A 16,266-nucleotide genomic window follows, 5' to 3' on the forward strand; every position below is an offset into this window, starting at 1 on the left:
AGGGAATTAAACACCATTTTCTCAGTGACCTCAAAACTGATAGGTTTCCTTTTAAGTCCTGCAAGTTGTGAGGTGCGGCCTCCATGGATTGGACTTGTTTTTCCAGCACATCCCACAGATGTGGCCAAGTCAACATCTTGAACCCTTTGTCATGTTTCTGAAACCATTCCTGAACATAGTGTAGTAGACTATACGCTTCCATCCCGCGCTATACCGAAAAATAAAACTGCACGGTATACATTTCAATAACATGAGAGCCTATTGGTGACATATGCCACTGTATGGAATACTAGCGATATTGCAATACTCTCACTCTGTCGGGTGGGATTCTCTGAAAAAACAGCCCTTGGATCGGCGTTGGTCCCTTGAAACATTGTGCTTAGCTTGCTTCTATTGATGCATAGTCAAAGTTGACACTGGGAGGTTCAAGTTGAAAGTTCCTTTAGTGATCGTGGTGATATAGATACAGGCGACGCGTTTCGGGGCCGTACTGGCTCCTTCCTCAGGCAGACATATGGGTAAGATACAGACGTTTATACAGAAAAAAACGGGAAAAAAGAACTGACCTGATAACAGGTCAATTGTCAAGTCTTGTTACATAATGTATGCAAAGAGGTAAATCTCACTGTATGGAATACGTCACCGTTATGCGTTTAACTTGGACTTTTTAATAGGTTTTCATGACGTAGAGTTCATAACGTAAATGTTTAATGGATACAATATAGTCTATGGTGATGAATGCCACCGTTAGTCATCCGACACAGCATACGTTAAACCTATGCGCTTGGGAGCCTTTCCTGTCGTATACGTCAAGCGTAGTGATGTGAAGGGGACTGGAGCCTTTGAAATCTCAGGGATCATTGAATTAAATTCTATAAATGAATAATTAAAAGTAGGAGATGGTGGAAATCCTTTTAATCTAGCACCAAACAATAGCCATTCCTAAAATCCAGCAATTACTTTTCAGAATATCCGAACGATATGATATTGCATCTGGCAAAATAGGAAGTAATGGACTTATTCCTGTATATTTATCCATTTATAGAGAGATTTCCCTGCAGCGTGGGACCATGGTCAACATCCTGAAGAAAGTAGATCAGCACTGGCTGCTGGGAGAACAAGATGGACGGAGAGGACTTTTCCCAGAGAGCTATGTCCGTGTCAGTAGTTATGTACACATCTCCTCCAATTGGTTGTCTGTCTCTAAGGCTGGATTCACACGAGCGTGTGCCTTTTGCGCACGCAAAAAACGCGGCGTTTTGCCTGCGCAAAAGGCACTTGACAGCTCCATGTGGCAGCATCGTATGATGCGCGGCTGCGTGGTTTTCGCGCAGCCGCCATCATTATGACACTCCATTTGGATGTTTGTAAACCGAAGAGCACGTGGTGCTTTTCCGTTTTCATTCATCCTTTTGACAGCTGTTGCGCGAATCACGCACATGTCTGCACGGCCCCTTAGACTAATATAGGTCCGTGCGACGCGAGCGTTGCACGGACGTATATCCCGTTCGTCTGAATAAGCCCTAACTGAGCACCAAGTAATTTAGAGAAAGTCACTAGTTTGCTAAGACATCTGGATAAATGTAGCAGAGCGGAATCGGTGACCATTTATTTATTTTTGTAATAAAATGTCTCAAACTGCCCAAAGTCTCTTTTTTAAAAAAAAAATAATATTTACAGTGAACCCCATATATTCCTCCTGACTATTATCGGCTCATTACTTCGTTAAGATTTGAATAAAGGTTTACAATTTTTTGGGGTCTACATAGCTATGTGTGTGGCACCTTCATACAATTTTGCTATTACTTTTTGTACAGTGTATATAAATCCTTTTTGTTACATACCAATGCTAAAATATACACAAATCTCCTAATGATCGTTTTCTGTAATCCATTTATGACTGATCGACTCATAACGATCATCTCCGCTGATCATTAAGAATTGATCAGTCATTATAAGTTGATCATCCTCTCTGATCAACTGCCAATGACTCATAATGATTATGTCCTGACATCAACTCATTTTTCCTTATCAACTCTGATAGTGATAGTCTCCTCTGATCAACTGATAATGACTGATCAACGTCTAATGATCGCTTTCTTTGATCAACTGAAAATGACATATCTTCTTGTCGGTATAGTGTTCTTCACAGGCAGGTTTTAAATGTTGCCAGGTGTTTTTGTTGTTATAGGCACGGTTGCTATGGGGCCCTTCAAAAAAAAGGGGACCAGCTATTTTGCTATTGGATGGTTAGTACCTCTGCAGGAGTCCTCTCTACATAGGAACTGCGTTGTTAGCAAGCAAAAGTTTGGTAAATTGGTCCAAGAGAAGGGGCAGTGGGGGAACCAATACCAGACCCTTCTGTCCATTAAGGCAAAATCCAGCACCATAATGAGGGGGGGCGTAAATGTTGGTCTCTGTAATGGGCTCACTATCTTCTATGTATTGCACTGGTTGTAGGTATCACTGTTACATGTAGTTGAATATCCAGAACTAAATACATTATATATCAGTTCTTGTTTGCTTGTCTCTACAGGTCCTGTCCCCCGGTCAGGCAGATCCGTTGGACGCACCCCAACTCTCAGGAATTGCCCTTTATGACTTCAAGGCGGACTCTGATGCAGAGCTACCTCTACGTAAAGTAAGATAATGTCCCTGTGTGAATGTAACTCCTCTACCTGTCAATCCAAGTGCAAACAAATAAAAAACCATAGCAACTAGGTTTTAATCCTAAACTACATCTATCATAAACCCATTGGGCTTGACTAATGTGGTGACTTTTTTTTTTTGTATTATATTTAGAATATTTCCATAACTTTGTTATATTATGAGAGCGCTCTAAAATGCTTTGTCTTCTTAATTTGACAAACTCTGGATTATAAAGAATTCATTGTCTATAAAAGAGAATGCTACTTTATTAGTAAAAATTCATAATTGCTGCATTTCCTGGGACATTCACATAGATAAATCATCTTCTCGCATATTTCAGTAACTCCGTTACATTGGAAATTCCATGCAATATCTTTCCCGGTCCAACTCTGTGTTAAAGATTCAAAGTTGTGGATATCTCCAAGACGCAGGATGTAGTAACTTGGGAACACTTGGGCACTTTGGCTGTCACTATTATACGGCAGGTTTTGCTGTCACTGTTATGGGAGTGCTGTGGCTTACAGTGAAACCTCTTTGAGCCGACCACCCAAAAACATACAGAAAACCTAAACAGCCCTCTCATTATTAGTCCCCAGCATGACCCCCCCCCCCTCTCATTTCTGGTTCCTAGCATGGCTTTCCTCTCATTCCTCCTCCCAAGCATGACTCCTCTCTCATTGCTAATCCCTAGCATGGCTCCCCCCTCATTTCTAGTCCCCAGCATGGCCCTCTCTCATTACTAGTCCCCTAGCTCCCCCTCATTCTTATGCAGCACAGTATACCAACATGGCTTCCCTCATACTTGGACTCCATTCAGGCTCCGCTCTCCATATCCCCCCCCCCCCTCACTGCTAACCCTGACACCCCAGTGGCAGTTTGCAGGTTCTCTTGCTACGCAATCGCGTGGACTGTTCAGTGCAGCATGACGTGTGTAGCGCCCTACACTTCTCTGACAGCCACCCTTCTCCTGGAGCAATTGAAGATTATACTATTTTTACGGATACGTACAAAAATCTGGGCACATGGAGGTACAGTATAAGCCTATATGGGTGCCGGATTACAGATCTGCACAACACTGATCCTTAATACAACTATGCTCATGAGACTACATTTATGGGCTAACCTTATGAATTTAAGGGGGTTGTCCAGTCATAAAAAAATTATGGCCTATCCTCACGATATCTAATCGGTGGGGTACGTGTTCCGGCATCCCGGCCGATCAGCTGTTTTGAAGGTGCCGCAGTGCTTGTGCGAGCGCTGCTTCCCCTTCATTCCTTACCTGCTCGTACTGTGAATTGCTGACACACTTTTAGCGGCGGTTCACAGTATTACAGCCTTCTCCCATTGAAGTAAATGAGAGAGGGGTGTAATACTATGAACCACCGCTACAAGTGTGTTGGCGATTTATAATACAAGCAGTGGCAGGAATGAAGCAGCGGTCGTATGAGCTCAGCGGCCCCTTCAAAGTAGCTGATTGGCGGGGTTGCCGGAAGTCAAACCCCCACTGATCAGATATTGATGGCTTATCCTGAGGATGGGCCATCAATTTCTTATGGCTGGACAACCCCTTTAATAGCTCACAATTATTGTTGGATTACAATCTATGAGGGAAATTGGCCTATATTCGAGAGATTCTCGAGACCTAAAGGAGCTGTTCTATGAAAACAAGGGGCTCTCCTAAATTGTTCTTGTATGAGGACCCTCAGTGTCCACTCCTGTCAGTGCTAGTGCCAGGAGGAGAAACCAAAGGTTTCCCCATGATGATCAGCCAACCTTCTATAACGCCTGAAACCTTTTCTATGTGACATATTCACTTTAATATGAAACCGTATAATGTAAGCAGCAAATAAATTCTGTGTGTATCACTGAGAAATAGCCGGATACTTACTCATCTTATGAGTTTGGCATAAAATTGACATAAGTGCTGTTGCCATAGGCATGTAAACATGAATAAAACAGTGGGTTCATCACTAGGAGGATGACAGACAAAACCTGACACGTCAACTAAACCTTACTGGAACATTCCTGAGCCTGAGGTGGAACGTAGGACAATGAGAGGGAGAGGTGCTGGCGATTTTGTGCAAGACTTAGAATGGTAGTGACGCAAAATGAGCTCAAAATTCCGAAACGTGACATGGAGAATTTCTACTAAACTCATATTGCCAATATGGCTGCTTCTATCCCAGCTTTCCCGGTCTCCTGAATGGCAAACCTGCCTTTATATACAGCAAAGTAGAATTACGGGACATAACAATGCATAATTAGGCAGATTTCCTATGCTACAGACTGGGAAAGCTGTAATACAATGCTTATGGGAACTATAATAGTGGCCATATTGGTTGTCTCCCAGCTTTCCCAAGAACATCTGAATGCAATATGAACATGTTGACAGAAGAGGAAGACGATTATGCTGTGTATGTGTTTGCATCACTACCTGAGGGACATAAATATTGGCAATCTGTCCCTGCTATGTAATATGAGGAAGTCCTTGAGGAATTTCATTCCGGATACTGAGTGCTATTATACAGGCAATGGAGATCAGGGATGACGTCCGCTACCTGTATACTGTATTACAGCGCGGTTCATTCCTTGTACATGAGTCACTTTGACGATATTCACTTTACAGCTTGATGCACGTCTTTGACTGTACACCCCCCTAGCAAAAAGGGGAGACTATCACATGGCGCTTGGACCCCACTACCTAATCACCTGTCATTGGACCTGGTCTCCACTATGCTGTGTATCACTACAACCATACACACAGATGAAGCAGACTTTAGGATGTTATATCTGCTTTTGCATAGTACTGAGGGTAAACGTACTGCATTATCTTAACTGAGACGTTTATCACAAATCCAGCAGCGAAAAATAGAAAATTATATATTTATTCCCAACGCTGAGGCTTCAAGACCTTGATGGTTCTCTTTAAAATATCAAGATGCTAAAAATTCTATTCAACCTTTTCTCAGCCTGGTGACGACGAATATGATCCCACAGGGGCTGTCACTTATCCAGCTTTCCATGAGTCCGGAGAAACAAATCTCTGCCATTTTTTTTTTCATCTCTGTATGTGTCGACACATACAGAGATGGAATACGGCACATACATCCCCATAGAGAATGCAAACGGGAGCCGTTCCGTTCTCTGAAGCGTACGCCGTCTGTGTGGGAATGGCGCATGCGCCGCTCCCACACAGACCAAAACGAAGCTCGTTCGCAGAGCGAAATCCGGCGCCATTTTCATGTGGACCGGAAGCTGCGGCCGGACAGTCAGATGACGACTTTCGACCGCGGCTTCTGGCCATATGTTCAAGGAAGTGAAGGCGCAAGGAATAGGAGCGGAGGCGGCAGGAGAAGGTAATTTATGTTCGTATATGTGATGTGTGTATTATGTTCGTGTGATACTGTCTGCTTAGCACTGTATAAAATCCTCCTACCACTGTGCAGTCGCTCAGAAAATGGCGGCACACAGTGTAGGAGGTTTGAAGATTCAAAGCCTTCCTTCTCCTGGCACTAGCCAGAAGAAGGGAGGGGGGATTGTGTGAGGACCAGTGGCGGATTAAGTAAACCATGGTCCCTGGGCTGTTCCACAAGCTTGGGCCCCCTTCTCCACCACCGCCCTGCCACGTCATGTCTATATTAAACACCACCTTTCTGTGTGAGCATTGACAAATGAGTGCTACGATTCCCCTTGTCAAAGGGCTGTGTCCCTACATACTGACAGTCTCAAACCATTGCTGACAGTATCACACTGTGTAGGGACACATTCTTCTGACAAGGGGAATGGTAACACGCATTTGTCTATTAGTCCTGGGTACACAAAGACTTTATGTGGAATACAAGGATTTCCGATAACTGACACGTCAGGAGAGGTGACAGATCTATAAATGCAATGACTCACAGGTGATGTCTTCACTGATGGGTCGTTCTCTTTTCTTCTCCATCTGACACAGACCGTTATGGCGACTTCTCCTGATGACTGCAGAGTTTCCTGATGAGAAATCTTTTCCCCTTGATTCTGTAGCCATTTTCAGCGTCTATAGCAACATAAAAATTCAGAAATAAACACCATAAATTGTCTTATACCCCAGACCACTAAGCAAATTAAGACCCCAGGCCCATACATTAACTCAAACCAATAAATTCAGTCCCCAAGAGGTAACTAAACTTTTAAAAAACATTTGGCGCGTCATAGTGAGAGTGATATGTCAGAAGTTTTGATCGATGGGGGTCCGAGCATTGAGACCACCACCGATCACTAAAACAAAGCAGCAGGAGTGCCCGGGTGAGCGCTGTTCCACTTAATTTCTGACTGTCTTTTCTCGGCGCGGTGTACGGACTCATAGACTTTCTGTTGTGCCCATACACCGCATGCTCGGCTATCAGAGGAAAGACGATCAGAAACAAAGTGGCAAAGCACTCACCTGAGCGCTTCTGCCACTTTGTTTCAGCGATTGGTGGGGTCTCAGTGCCCGGACCCCCACCGATTAGAACATTTGACATGTCACTATGACATGTAATTTTTAAAAAAAAGTTTAGTTAGTTACCCTTTAAGCAGTCAGACACCCCTCCCCAGTGCATCTGACTGACTGCTGAGTGCCCTATGGGAGGGTCTAAGTGTCTGACACTTAGGGCGGATTTACACGAGCGTTGCGGCGTTTTTCCCGCGCAAAAGGCACTTAACAGCTCCGTGTGTCATCACCATATGATGCGCGGCTGCGTGCCTTTCGCGCACCCGCCATCATTATGACACTCTGTTTGTATATTTGTAAACAGAAAAGCACCTGGTGCTTTTCTTTTTGCAATCATAGTTTTACTGCTGTTGAGCAAATCACGCACGTCCCACGGAGATGCCTCCGTGTGGCATGCGTGATTTTCACGCACCCATTGACTTCAATGGGTGCGTGATGCGCAAAAAACGCAGAAATATAGGACGTCGTCAGTTTTACACAGCGGACTCACGCTGCGCAAAAATCACTGACAGTCTGCACTGCCCCTTATACTTGCATAGGTCCGTGCGACGCGCGTGAAAAGCACGCGCGTTGCACGGACGTATTACACGTTTGTGTAAATCTGCCCTTATGGCTCTGGGGGGGGAAGGAGTTATTCCCCTATAGAACCCTGAACAGTCAAACGCTCTGACCCCCCCCCCACCCCCCCTGCAGTATAATAACTACTGAGGGCTCTATGGGGGAAATTATACTGCAGGGGGGGACCAGAGCATCTGACTTACTGCAGAGGGCTCTATGGGTGGTAAATTATTTTGCACACAAAAAATGTGAGATTAAACACCCTATATACAATTCACACTAACACCAAACACTATATATTCAAACCACACACACACTATATAGACTTACATTATACACTATAAACACAGCACACACTATATACACAGCACACACTATATACACAGCACACACTATATACACTATATACACAGCACACACTATATACACAGCACACACTATATAGACTTACATTATGACACACACACACACTACATAGACTTACATTATAGACACTATATACACAGCACACACTATATAGACTTACATACACACACACACACACACACACACACACACACACTTACCAGTGCTTGTCTCTGGCAGCCTCCAGGACCTTAATCATGTGACTGTGACGTCACCACAGGTCCTTCACCCTCTAGTTTCAGTTTTGCCGTTATCAGGCAGCTGCTGGAGGTTTAGACAGGAGGGACAGTGCACAGCTACACAGACGAGCAGACTGTCAGGGAGACTCCAGCACCTGCCCATCACAATCTCTGACAGTCTGCTCTCTACAGCTGATGTGCTGTGCCCCTGTTCCCTGGCCGCAATTGACTCCCCCTGCACATTCCCCCCGCCTCTTCATCAGCACGTGGGACCGATGATCACTAGAATGCGGCCGGCAGCAGCCCTGGAGAGTTTTTTTTCCACTTGTGTGCGGTGTGGGAAGCTATGGGCCCCCTGCCAGCCTTGGGCCCCGGGCGACCGCCCGAAACGCCCATATGGGGATCCGCCACTGGTGAGGACACTAGAGAGAGTGTGTCTACCCCAAATTTGCAGCATAAATCAATGAGGTTGCTTTACCACATTGACCATGCTGCAATTTTGGGAACGGCTCCCTCTAGTGCCCAGCACATGGAAATTTTCTAAATTAGAATCTAATTTTATAATATTTCCTGACTTGTGAAAAATTAAAACAATGTGTAATCACATTGTTTAACTGAAAAAAAAAAAATTATAATTTTCTACCGACACATTCCCTTAAAATACTGCGTATAAACTATGGAGTTTACCACTTTTTGTTTGTGGCTCCAAACCCATTTTTTGGGTCCGAACACCAGTTGTCCCTCTTCTACCCTTCTCTGGGGCCTCTTGCTGCAATGTGGGTCTCGTACCTCCAGTATTTGCAGTATGAATTTTGCATATGGTGGATTATTTCCCCTTTCAAAGTTTTTATATATGGGTATAATATAAATATAGAAACAATTAGCACCAGTTATTTTTAATGGTTGCGTTTGGCTGAATTTGACATGACTAGGATATTGCATATGTCTAGAACTACTTCAGTTCACCCTATAACACTTACCCACCAGGAATAAAGGTTCGGACACTGCGTGACATTGGAGTTTTGCTGGCCACAGAAGCCTCTTTATTAACCAAATCAATTATAACATACAGTTCTAAACTCCATATATAACATTAACCTTCCTAAACCTTGATGAGCTGCCCTAAACATGGAGGTTGTGGAAAGGCCTTGTTTTCAGTACAAGCTAACCTCCCCAGTTGACCTTGCCGACTAGGGGCTGGCAAATATGTAATGATACTGCAACCACTGGTTCTATTGAAAGTGGGACCACTCCCAGCAGGAACCACCATTCTCTATGACATGGGTCCCATACCTCTGATAGGCCCCAACTCCTTCAATTGCCACAGTGCCATCCAAGGCCACCTCACCGCCAACTGCTCTGACAAAGAAAGGAGAACAGAAAACAAAAATTAGAAAAGCCACACACCAAAGTGATCAAAAAGGGCGGGCGGGCTGTTGTCTGGTGCAGAAATTGGAAAACACTTATCCTCCTGATGACTACTCCTGGTAAAGGTACTCTTGACCCGCTCCTAACTTTTTTACCCTATCCCTGCTGACCATTAACCCCTTCTATTATCTCCTTTTCTACAAACCCAGTCATGTCTGGGCCTACACTAAAGCTCTGCTGCTCTGGCCCTTTTCTTTCTGGGACTTTTGACCAGGAGCTCATTGACTACTAAGAGGGACGATCGCTATAAGCATCATTTTGTGTCCTCTGTGGGGCTGTCCCTTACCCAAGGAAGACTTCTTCCTAGCTTTATGCCGGGCTCTCCCATAGATTTGTGGGAGTGACGACCCCTTTAGAGACCATTTTTGCCCCCATAAAGTTTTCACCTCCAACCAAAACTTAATAATGAAGAATATTCCACTCCTCCCCATACTCACAGGCAGGAGCAGACTGACCTTTTGGGCATTAGGGCAGTGCCCAGGCCCTATGGCCAGAAGCCACAGTCAGTAACAACACTCCTTAGGATAGTCTATCAATAGCTGATCAGTGAAGGTCCGACTCTTGGCACCCCTGCCGATCAGTTGTTTAAAGGGGCAGTAGAGCCCAGCACTGAGCTTGCCGTGCTACGCTGTTTCTGTAACTCCCAACCACCTCATTAGTCAGTGGCCGGGTGCAACGGGAACCAGAAGAGGTAGGATGGTGGTCAGGGGGCCCCATTCTAGAGATAAGTGCAGGTCAAAGAGATGGGACCCACATTTATCAGACATTTATGGCATATTCTGTGGAAATGCCATGAATGTCCAAGATGGGAAAACTCCCTTTAATTTTATATTCAAGCGAGATAAAAAGTAGATCTCGTATTTAGTGATCTAAAGCCATAGATGTCCAAGATCTTAAACTCTACACCTGAAAGAACAGGCCATGTGGCTATTAGAATCTCTCAGTAGTGTTGCCTTAGGCTTCCTCCAGTCCTGTAACTTCCTGCAATTATATCTCAGCATAGGAGTAAGATACTAAAAAACTTTTTTTTTTACACTTCTCATGTACACTAAGGGGTCGTTTTCTTCTGGACAGTATCTTTAAAGAAACTGCCGCTTGGGCCTGTGCAATCCTACATGATATGTACCATGACTAGCAGTAGTCGCAATAGCAGAAATGTGCTTTAATATAAATGTATAAGTGTGGCAAGAAGTCCTTTCTACATGGTGTCTATGCGACGAACCCTGCGAGGCCTTACCAATACTCAACCTTACATAGTTTAAAGCTTTTTATGGACTTGGCTTATCATATCATACTTTGTATGCGGACTGTATTTTTGTGAGTTTCGCTCCCAGTCTCTGTTACGGGTGGGCAGTGACGGACGTGATGTATTTAGATGAGAGCTATGAGAGATACTTCTGTTATCTCACGTGAAACTCCTTTGTTTACTGGGTCTCATCACAATCTGAACATTGTACTCCTGATAACATCATATATACCAGGCTGTTCCATCTATGTGATATTGTTGACATTTCACACAGAATTTAATTTCCAATCCCATTCCAGCGATACAGCAGGATTCACCTTCACTCTCCACGCCCCTGTAAAGCCTAATTATATGTAGCGTCTCATACATGCTGTGACTATACTAGAGAATTAGGATGTTTTGGACCTAACTGGTCACAACTTGCAGCGGCCAGTGCCAGCAGTATAGTTATGATCTGCCTGAATCAGGAATGTTTTGGATCAATGCATGGTCCGAGTCCAATCTAATCCAGTTGTATTCTCTGCACGTTAATAGAAAGAAAGCCGTCCATCAGCACCAGTAATATAAAGCTACATAGGACAGAAGTTGTCTATCCGCAACTAATGGCCTCACTCTTCACTGCATTATTGTACAGAACTTCAGGAAAACCACGATGGTTGGCACCTAGAAACAGATAGAACTAAAACGACTGAATAATGTTTCTGGGGTTTCTCATTAAATACATTTAGGTATTTAAGGTTATGCTTTTAAAATCTCCTACTGTTTTGTGTATACAGCTCCTATTGAGACCGATGTGTCTCCATGGTTACAGACTTCAAACAAACCTGCGTGGTATGATCGTGCAGTCCAATATTACTCAGATTAATGATCAGTCCTCCAATGAACAGATTTATGGCATAATGAATTGATATTGCATTAATGTTTTTCATGAATGACACCGTGCAGATTATTCATCATAGTGACTAGTGAAAGATGATGGCTGGTACTGAATTGTTTATTATGTACTGTATGTCCTTCCATAAATGAATCCATAGCAGTCGTGTCAATGTGTTTTTCAATTCTGCAGCAGTTATAGTTCTTCTTCTGGATCCACCAGATTTGCCTTGCACCATTTGCACCAACTAAACTAAAGAGGGTGCAGAGATTATGGTTGCGCATGGGCCTTGGAGCCTTAATAGAACCAAAATGGTCACTCGATAGACTGAGGGGCCCTATTACCGATTTTGCATTGTGGATTCAAATGACACAATGATAGTGACCTAATCGCGCGATGTGACCAGCGGCTTTGAAGTGTGCAGATATGATTGACTGACTACAAGCGTCTTTACAGTTTCCAATGTCGAATAGCAGAATAAGGGACGCAGCTCTAAACTATAATACAAATTGTAACTTCGGATCACCACAAGATAAGTAATGTATAAACAAATACAGTATATGATCTGTAAAATGGTGCTCAAAGGTGGACAGACCCTGTAAGCCCGCCAAGCTTACCATTCACTAACATTGAATCTATAGTCGGTAAATCTATTATATTTCGGATATTGCTTTATTAACTTTTGTGCTGTTTATTAACTTATTTTCTAGCATGTGAACATTTAACGTGTGTATTGTCAGTTTTGCTATAACTTTGTGTACATGTGTCAGCCGGTGTGTCATTGTCATTGTCTCTGCCTCAGGGCCAGCGTGTTCTTATTAACCGGAGGGTTGGTGGCAATTGGTTTGAAGGGCGAGTTAAAGACTCAAGTCGACTTGGCCTGTTCCCTGCAAGTTATGTGCAGGTCACAGATGGTCTTGTGCAGGCCAGGAAGGTGGACGCCATAAATAAGCGAACACTAGATACTAACTCTGTAGAGCAGGTCAGTACTAACAATGTATAACACGATTTCTTGCTATATACTGGTCGCTGGTTATTGCTATTTATCATGATGAAAACCAACACCACTCAAGCAGTACAACACTTAGGCTTCATGTGCATGGTCCGTGTTTACGGCACGGACGGCCCGAGGCGTATAATCCACGGGCCGTCCACAGTTAAAGAACGTGCACACACACGTTCATGTGCATTGACCCATAGGATATAATGTGCCCTCTGCTATCCGCAATTGCATCTCCGCATGTGGATGGTATGTGGGCTCAAATGCATGGTCGTGTGCATGGGGCCTAAGGCCTCATGCACACAACCGTAGCCATGTGAACGGCCGTGATTTTCGGGTCGGCCGGCCGCAAAGTGATAATCGTGAGCCGCCTGTAAATCGCGGGCCGTGCACATGCCCGCGTGCATTATTTCCTATGAGCCTGGACCGCAGAACACGGCCGTAATAAGACATGTCCGTTCTTTCTGCGGTCCAGGCTCCTGGGCCATGCACGGACCGTGAAAAATACGGTCGTGTGCATGGGCCCATATGCTTGAATGGGGCTGCAATTCTCCCATGTATTTTTGAGGGAATTCCAGCCGCAAAAGCACGTTCGTGTGCATGGGGCCTTACTCCTACATGCTCTGCTGCCTGAGTCTGCTGTACATGGTATTTTTCCTGACTCTGTTCTGCATGATCATACCTCCCAACATTTCAGAAGAGGACACTACAAACTTATTCAGTGAAAAATTAACTTTTTCTTGCAAGTCCATGTTTTTCTTGCTCCATCTGCTGTACATGGTGCACTCTCAGGTTCTAGTATACATTGTTCTACATTGTCCCAAATATGTTCTACATGGTCTGTCCTCTGAATCTGCCCCACATATTCTGTTGTATTATCTCTGCTCTACATGCTCTCTCCCCTGTCTCTGCCCAACATGCTCTGTCCCTTTATTTATTTTTTTCTACATTCTGTTTTACCTAATCTGTCCCTCGACTGGCCTACATGCTCTGTCCTGCTCTATGTAAATCAATCAAGGGATAGAGGATTTATAGCAATCTGTCTCTTAACTTTTCCCTACCTGCTGTCTCTTCTTTACACACTCTATTACTTGACTGCCCCCTTTTTCTGTTCTATGCTCTGCCCCTTGTCTCTGCGCTACGTTCTCTGCCCCCTTGTCTCTGCTCTACGTTCTCTGCCCCCTTGTCTCTGCTCTACGTTCTCCGCCCCCTTGTCTCTGCTCTACGTTCTCCGCCCCCTTGTCTCTGCTCTACGTTCTCCGCCCCCTTGTCTCTGCTCTACGTTCTCCGCCCCCTTGTCTCTGCTCTACGTTCTCCGCTGCCTTGTCTCTGCTCTACGTTCTCCGCCCCCTTGTCTCTGCGCTACGTTCTCCGCCCCCTTGTCTCTGCTCTACGTTCTCCGCCCCCTCTCTCTGCTCTACGTTCTCCGCCCCCTGTCTCTGATCTACGTGCTCCAACCCTGTCTGTCTGTCCCCTGTCTCTGCCCTGCATGCTCTGGTCCTGGTCTCAGCCCTACACTGCCCGTCTCTGCCTTACGTGCTCTGTTTCGTCTCTGCTCTGGTCCCGGTCCCTGCCCTACATGCTTTGCCCACTGACTCTGCCCTGCATGCTCTGTCCCTTGCTCACTCACACTGTTTATAAGCTGATGTGTGACTTTTGTCCTGTGTTTTTTTTTTTTTTTTTTTTACTCTCTACTTCCTTTCTGTTATTTTCACTACAAGTCCTTTTATATTCACTTTATTTGCAGAACTCAAGTGCTCTAACACTCAAAGAAAAACCATGTACTGTGAAGGCCCCTGCATTCAACCGGCTTCAGCAGCTGAAAGGGACCTTGTAAGTTCTGTGCGGAATTGTGGTTATGAAGCATGAATGTAACGGTCAACTACCAGGGGATGCCAACAACACACTTTGTCTTGACCAGGGTATTTAGATACGGGGCTAGGACAGCAAATTGAACCTTTGCCTTGGGTGAAGAAAAGCCTAGCTCTGACGTAAAGAAAATTCCCACCCAGTGTAAATTTTACAACTGCCGCATAATGGTGATGATTGTGAATCTGAATGTTACCTCCCCTTCAGTTTCATAACCGCAGTGTAGTTGTTTTCCTCTCTGCCCGTTGTCCCCCCCCCCCTCCACCTTCCCTAAGTAATGGCCAAGGGGCTAAACCACCTGGGACACCCAGAACTGCTATGGCATCCCATCTCCAACATTAAAAGGGATGAATGTTTGCCAAACTAAATGATGCAGCATTAAAAATGGATAAAGTATGGCTACTCCATTAGGATATTTTCTTTCTTCTAGATACCGAGTGTTATTTAATTACTTCCCGAAAAACCAAGATGAGCTGCAGCTGAGTGCTGGGGACATGGTGACAGTGACACAGCATTGTGATGACGGATGGTATGTAGGTAAGTTACCCTGTACTGTAAACTATGGTATTGGGTATCTCTGCTGTAGGATCCAAGTCATCCCTTCTTTGTGTCTCACAGGTGTTTGCTGGAGGACACAAAACTTTGGAACTTTCCCTGGAAATTTTGTTGCCCCATATGAGACGTCGTAGACTGTATTTTCACCCATGAACACTTCAGGGTGGTGTGCCGTGGACAGTAATGGACGGACCTTGTGATCACCACCAGATATTGAGAATTAAACTCCTTGACTTATCTTTATGCCATCCCTATAGTCTCATCAATGCCAACGTGTGGTACTGAACGGTAATCTGGCAACAACCCTGAGTCCTGTCTTGTTTATCTTATTCTTCCTGATCTACTAGTTTCTTTAGTCTTGTTCTACTACTTACATCTGATATGTAAATCAGAATGCATGTAATCTCCTACCCGTCTTCATTCCTTCCCGGGAAGACTCTACACTACCAAGGCTGGTGCCCATGATCGCCACCTACTTCAAGTACAAACTAGCAATATATATATTTGTTGTTTTTCTCACTCATTCAGTGTCAGACTATGATTGAGAGTAACATGACTTCTCGAGTTCCCACTTTGCGTCCTATGTGAGTTAAAGGAAATGTCTCATGTATGTAAATTTAGTGTCATTAATTAAATGTAAGTATATAGACGATAAATAATGTGTTTGTTCAGTTTCTTTTTAATGTTGTGGCTATTTATTTAAAAAAAAAACTTTTCTGGGGCGACCATAGTGGAGACACACACTTCCTTACTGTATATACAGTACAGCAGGGTGTGTGCACTTCATGGCAGCTGCAATGAATGAGAGTTAAATAGGTTGTCCAGGAAAATTAGAAAAACATGGCTGCTTTGTTCCACAAACAGCACTACACCTGTCCATGGGCTGTCTGATGTTTCAGCTAAGCTCAATTGAAGTCGATGGGGTTGAGCTGCTATACCACATACAACCTGTGGACAGATGTGGCACAATTTTTGAAAGAAAACAACCATGTTTTTCTAGTCCTGGACAACCCCTTTCAGTACAAGATAGCG

The 16,266-nt window shown here is 44.3% G+C and overlaps 1 protein-coding gene across 3 annotated transcripts in view; it reads left to right on the plus strand.

The window, feature by feature from the left end:
* The window catches only part of SORBS3 (sorbin and SH3 domain containing 3), a 37,480-nt gene extending 21,610 nt beyond the window's left edge, over window positions 1–15,870 (plus strand). For 2 of the 3 annotated variants that reach the window (XM_075855416.1, XM_075855417.1), the window contains exons 11-16: window positions 1,046–1,160; window positions 2,537–2,641; window positions 12,613–12,792; window positions 14,558–14,643; window positions 15,110–15,216; window positions 15,298–15,870. In XM_075855416.1, coding sequence (XP_075711531.1) covers window positions 1,046–1,160; window positions 2,537–2,641; window positions 12,613–12,792; window positions 14,558–14,643; window positions 15,110–15,216; window positions 15,298–15,368 — 664 coding nt within the window. In that variant the 3' untranslated portion in view covers window positions 15,369–15,870. The remainder of the gene's footprint in view (window positions 1–1,045; window positions 1,161–2,536; window positions 2,642–12,612; window positions 12,793–14,557; window positions 14,644–15,109; window positions 15,217–15,297) is intronic. The other variant, XM_075855418.1, reaches the window with a different exon arrangement.
* The last annotated feature ends 396 nt before the right edge of the window (window positions 15,871–16,266 follow it).

Source organism: Rhinoderma darwinii, chromosome 3 (genome assembly GCF_050947455.1).
Source record: "Rhinoderma darwinii isolate aRhiDar2 chromosome 3, aRhiDar2.hap1, whole genome shotgun sequence".
NCBI lineage: Eukaryota > Metazoa > Chordata > Amphibia > Anura > Rhinodermatidae > Rhinoderma > Rhinoderma darwinii.